This window comes from Helianthus annuus, chromosome 12 (genome assembly GCF_002127325.2).
Source record: "Helianthus annuus cultivar XRQ/B chromosome 12, HanXRQr2.0-SUNRISE, whole genome shotgun sequence".
NCBI lineage: Eukaryota > Viridiplantae > Streptophyta > Magnoliopsida > Asterales > Asteraceae > Helianthus > Helianthus annuus.
The window spans coordinates 117,656,205-117,662,446 of record NC_035444.2 but is presented as its reverse complement, the minus strand read 5'-3'; the positions used below and the strand labels follow the sequence as shown (position 1 = coordinate 117,662,446).

The 6,242-nt window shown below is 41.5% G+C and overlaps 1 protein-coding gene across 1 annotated transcript; it reads left to right on the top strand.

Moving 5' to 3' along the window:
* Nucleotides 1-3,977: 3,977 nt before the first annotated feature.
* LOC110893416 (leucine-rich repeat extensin-like protein 5) lies at nt 3,978-5,189 on the top strand. The gene has a single exon (XM_022140527.1). It carries the CDS (start codon nt 3,978-3,980, stop codon nt 5,187-5,189), a length of 1,212 nt encoding a protein of 403 aa, XP_021996219.1.
* Nucleotides 5,190-6,242: the final 1,053 nt, after the last annotated feature.

Below are 6,242 nucleotides of genomic sequence, written 5' to 3'. Positions count from 1 at the left end.
TGTTGAAGGCGGGTGTAGCATATGGCTATTGTGGTACTATTTGCTCTAAGACATAAGATGATGCCACGTAACTCATCAGTTTCTGATCAATTCTATCATTTTCTATTTTAGTCAACTCAAGCTCTTTTCGCAAAGAAGCGATTGTGTCTAAATGAAAATTTACTTCTCTTTGTTTGTCAAATAAAGTTGATTGAGCTAGCTTGGTTGCTTTGTCGTTTTCAAGACTTTCTTTTTGTATCATTTTTATTGACCTAGACAATGTGTCATAAGCTTCTTTTAATTGTCCTAAGTCAAATTTCATCAGATCTGCATATTGTTTCAATTCTTGATACATAGTGTCTTTTACAAGACACTCCGTGCACGGTTGTGAACAACCTTGACACGGTGTATCAGGAATTGACACCTTTTCACCTAAACTCTCATTCTCACAAACCATGTTACCAACAGGAGTTGACTCTGACTCAGACACCTTGACCTCGCTGACCTCTACGACTCTAGTTTCTCCTAGACCTGACATTTTGTCAACTGACTCCGGAATGTCTGAATCTACCTCTTTCAATTTGCTCATAAGTGCTTTATCGGCTATATCCTTCAGAGCTTCTTCCGTCATTTCTTTCGACACATCAATTATCTCCACTACTTCATCTTTCTTTGCTTCGAATCTCGGGCACGTACCGGTTCTTGGGTCTTCAAAAAAATCTGCATAAGAACCAAACACATTAGGAGGTAGAATTGACTTCATAGTATAGATAAATTCCTCCCGTCGAGATTCAAAACGAAGATCATAAGCTACAGATTCCTCAGCTTTAGCAGAACATTCCACAGAAACATCCGTAACAACCTCCTGAATCTCTTGATCAACACCTTCAATAACTTCTTCAATCCCGATCTCAGGAACAGACTCAACATTCTCAGTAACTGTTTCTTCAACCACCTCAGAATCAGAATCAGCAATATCAGCAGCTTTTCCATCAACATCTTCAGAAACTACGACTTCCGGCTCAGCATCTGACTCGGTAATCTCTGTCACTTCAGCCATCATTGCTTGATCGTCTTTTCCAGGAATGAACTTGTCCCAACTAAATCCAGATGCAACTTTTTCATCATCCTGATTTACGATCAACGCCTTCTCAGGTTTGTTTTCGATCTGAGGTCTTTGAACTGCAGGCTGTTGGTTTGGGCGATGATATATAGCTTGCTTGTAGTAATCGTTGGTGAACGGATTCTGATGGTTTTTAACTTCGCGATTTGGACACTCCCGCTTAAAATGACCTTTCTCTTTACATTTGAAGCAGGTGACTTTGGTCTTGTCAAACCCCAGTTTCTGATCCGGACCCGACAAACTATTTCTACCTGTGATTTCCATAAACCGCTGAGCTCTCCGAACTAGACTTGCCATACACCACTTAATATCTATCAATTCCAGCTCTTCAGGGTCGATTTGATCGTAATCCTCTTTGGTCATATCAGGATTTCCGATCCGACCAGCAACCAACCCTTCATACGCCTCCAGAACCGAACCCAATAACGCGATATGCTGCTTTGCTGCAGTTTCTGTGATCTCATTTCCATTTTTGATGTTAATCGCTATGTTGCAATGCACCCCAGACACGACTGTTTGTTGATTCGACCCAGTTGAACTTTGAGGAGAATTATCTGAAGCTTTGACGTTCGGCTCATAGTTAGCAAACGGAGTTGAATGACCTGACGAATATTCATTTGGAGTAACAGATGTAGTGTTTTCTGCACTAAAACCAGTATGAATTTTCGGACTCTGAACGTTCGAAACTACAGGACTACTCTTGTAATACAGCGATACATCTTGTGGCATATTTGCCGAATTTATCTTCTTAATTTTCACCAACTCTAGTTCATGAGCTTCAATCTTCTCTATGAACTCACTCAAGCTGTAATTCATGAAATCCGTACTATTCTTCAACATCATTAAGTATGTTCCCCATTCCTCATAGGGAAGTGCATCGCACAATTTATCTATCCATTCTTCATTCGTCTTATCAACGTCCAACCTTCTCATCTCCAACACTAAATGACAATATCGCTCGATAAGCTGTTTAGTTGATTCACCCTTTATCCTTGTGAAGATGTCAAACTCTTTCTTCAACAAAGCCTTTTTGCTTTTTATCATTGACACGTTGCCTTTGAACTTTTTCTCTAATGCATACCATATTGACGCTGAAGTATCCTTATGCTGTAGTAGCACTAAACTATCTTCTTTTATAGCTTGTTGCAGAATGCTGATCATCTTCTTCTCAGCTTTGAATTCTACCTGCTCTACATCCGTCAGACTTGCAACTGCCTTTTTTGTTCTCATCGCATCTAATGGAGCCACATACTCTCTCTCGATCTTTATCCAACTCTCTAAGTGATTGGCTTGTACCCAGTTTTTAAACCTCACTGACCATCCTGAGTATTCGTCTAAACTCATCAATTTTGGAGGTTTCTGCATCGTGCCAAGCTCGTTCTCTAGATTCACATTCTGCAAAATATTTGTTTGGCCTTGAGTAGCACTCACACCCGAAAACATGTTGTAGAAATCTTGACTCTCCATTTTCAGACTTTACGGAAAAATTTTCAAACTGTTTCAATAAGCGATCCAGAAACTGTCAAGAAGAGCGATCCAGAAAAACACTAAGAGCGATCCACACACTTTGCACTATGAGCGATTCACACACTTGCACTAAGAGCGATTCACACACTTGCACTAAGAGCGATCCAGAGCTTTGCACAATGAGCGATCCAAAGTTTGCACTAAGAGCGATCCAGAAATTTGCACAAAGAGCGATCCAGAGTTTGCACTAAGAGCGATCCAAGATTGTCAGATAAGCGGTTCAGCACTTTCAGGCGGTTCAGAAAAGCGGTCCAGCACCTAAGATACCATTTGGAGCGATCCAGACAAAAAATTATGAGCGATCTAGAAAGAAGTGTACTTAAGAGCGGTCCATATAAGCGATTCAAAGATGACGTCAGAGCGGTCCAAACTTTACGAGCGTTTTTAGGTCACTTTTAATCCGAATTTTTGTCCGAAACTTTCAAGGGTTTACTATTACTGTATTTTCCACCTACTGTCCAAAATTCAGTTCATTTTCACCGCTAAATCAGTACAGATCTAAAAAAGTCTCAGAAAACTACCTCGTATCTAGCAACTAGCTTACAACTGGCTCTGATACCAATTGTAGGATCGAGTATGATCTCACTGAGGAGTCAATATAAGCTAGAGCCTGCTAAAAATGTGGCGGAAACACATTTTAACATGATACGAAGATATACGGTACAGAAAGGAGTAGAAAACAGACAGATCTTCACTTTAATCACTTTTACTTTACTTGATAACGATTGCCAGAAGATCAGCAGTTCGACGTACAATCCAGGACAACGTTTCAAATGAAATGAGATCAAGGGTATATATAGAGATTATGAACCGCTTATGTGACATGTCCACATAAGCGATCCAGCTTGGTTCGCTTTTGTGGACAAGTGTCACAAAAGCGGTCCAACATACAAACTATCATATAATTACACATTTAACCCCTGATCTATTACAAAATAACCTATCTAGACCATATACGTTAATCTAACTTCACAAAGACGCAGGCTTTAGACATTATGCACCAACAAACATCGACAGACAGTATGGTTTGTAATAGTATATTTACCCAGCCTTCCGCTGTGCTATATTATTGTGTGTGTTGACAATGATGATATCAACTACGTCACGATACTCCCCACTGGGCCCACCGGTAATACGTGGAATTATTGGGGTGTGACAGGTTGGTATCAGAGCCAACATTGAGCGAATTAAACACTAACCTTTTGTGTTTAATCTCAATGACACAATAAGCACATTCCTTAGACTCTCGAGTCTAGGCAAATGACCTAGGATGCATCTTTATCTTTCCTTTACTTTTATTCTGTTTTGTTTTATTTTATTTGCTTGTTTCAACAGGAAGTTAACCATCATGCCTCCAAGACTAAGAGGACGTGGCAAGGGACCCATGCGTGGAGGACCGTCAACTGCTGGGCCATCGCACAGACGCACTCCATCGGCGTCTTTTTCCACCTCCGACTCCCGTGATATGTGGGGTCAACCTTTCGAGCCGGCAAGACACTCAGTCTCGCTTAGCTCTTCGCCATCTTTTCATCTGTCTTTCGGACCATTTGCTCCAAATGAGCCCGAACACTCTCACCATTCGGACCAATCTCACCATTCACATGAATCATACCCACCGCATAACTCTTTGCAATCTCATTCATTTCATCATTCCGAATCCCCCTACTCTCCAAGACAATTCAACCCAGCTGACTATGTTAATGACTTTCTCGGCTACAACCCGTTGGGCCCTGAGGACCATTTCTCTCAGGAAATGGAGATGGATGACGACCCCGACCCGGAGATGCAAACAGGAACCCCGGGCCACCCTATCAGCATATCTAGTGGGTCTTCGTTCCAGGGATCTCCTTATCGTGGACCCGACTCCTTCCAAGAGAGGATGGCTACCTATGACTGGTTCTTTACCCCATCTTATCATAGCTCTCCGGCTCAACCACCTTTAGATGATCCTCAACTTCAAGCTGTCTCACCACCACCACTCCCGGTAGAGGAGCCACCGCAGCAGCCACCGCAACCACCTCCCGAGCCTCCTAGGCGAAGGAGGAACGCTCGCATGTCCGTTAGAGGAGGACCCCGTTTTAGTTCTCCTCGCGGGTCGAGTTCCTATCCCCCTATTCCAGAGGACCCTCAAATGGGTGGGCCCTCAAATGCGGCACCGGAGGTTGATCCTCCGCAAGCTTCTTATGCACCACCTATGCCGCCTGTGGGATTTGATAACCCAATTCCAACATACCCAGGTTCTTCCGGGTACAATCCTTATGGAGACCCGTCGGGATATCCTTTGGGCTATGGAACTCATGACCCATATCTTACGGCTGCGCAGTATCATCACCTTTACCCTTCTTCTTACCCCCCTATGCCTCCAACTGACTACCCTATTCAGGGTTATCAGTATCCTCCGTACCAGCCACCTCCTTCCCAGCAACTACGGCAGCAGCAACAAAATCAGGAAATCTTGGAGAGGTTGGACAAGGTTGAGCAGAAGACCAAGAAGAACAAGGAGAGGCACAATAGCTTCATGAAGGGCCTTGCCAACCTTATCAAGGGGAAGAAGAAATAGAGGGTTGTTTTTGTTTCTTGTTTCTTGTAATAATGTCCCTGTGTGGACATTTGTTTGATTTCTGTATCAAGTCCCTGCGTGGACTTATTTTCATTTCGGTTTACCCCTGCGCGGGTAGTGTGTTTTTCTAAGTCCCGTTTAGGGCATTTGTACTTGCTTTCACCCTAATGAAGTTTTAGCTTTGGTTTTAAATGTGTGTATTTTATTACACCATGTTATTTCCTTTCGATTTATAATTAATCTGCCAAAGAAACTCTTAGAGGTATAACCTAGCCAAAGTATTAATTGGCTATGATGGTACAACCTTTTTAAGAAAATAAATCTCTGTTAACATCCGAAAACATGTTAACATTCCTAGCTGTGCGGTACGAAAAATCACACAAGCTTCCAAAAAGGTACTTGGACCCTTCCAAATCATATAAAGCCAAAATGATCAATATGAATCCTGGCTAGAAAATATCAGTGTGATGAATACACCAAGACATCCATTTGAGATGCATGCTTTAAGCAAAGGTGTAAAATGACAATGAAAGTGCGATTTATAAACTTCTTGTCAAAAAGGCAATGAACTTGATTCAGACCTTAAAAGATCACTGATTCTTGAGATTATTAATTAGAATCTCAACTCGTTCTTGTGACAAGCTTTTAAGCTATTTTAATGTCCTCTTGAAACAAGTTTAATGATAGATAAAATGTCTTCTATGACATTGACAGTGGTGAAATTTCTATCTTTCCCCTGTCTAATAATGTGTAGAATAACGCATTATGCAAACCTTTAATTATATTATGAAAAGGTCTAAATGGTTTAATAATACCATGACCAATGAATCATCAATGTGATGAACTTATATGTAATTTAAATTACTATTATTGTCTATATTATAGCATTCAGAAATGGCTGGCTCCGACGAAGTAAATAGTCATCCAGCACCGGGCAATACCAGAATTAATATTACCGGTGCAGAATTACAAGCTATGATCACCGCTGCAGTCTCTCAAGCGGTTGATGCTAAGTTTAAGGAGCCGAGTATCGTTCGGTCACAAACTCACTCT

Coding starts and splice junctions, on each gene's coding strand:
- LOC110893416 (XM_022140527.1), top strand. CDS start 3,978: ATGCCTCCAAGACTAAGAGGACGTGGCAAGGGACCCATGCGTGGAGGA.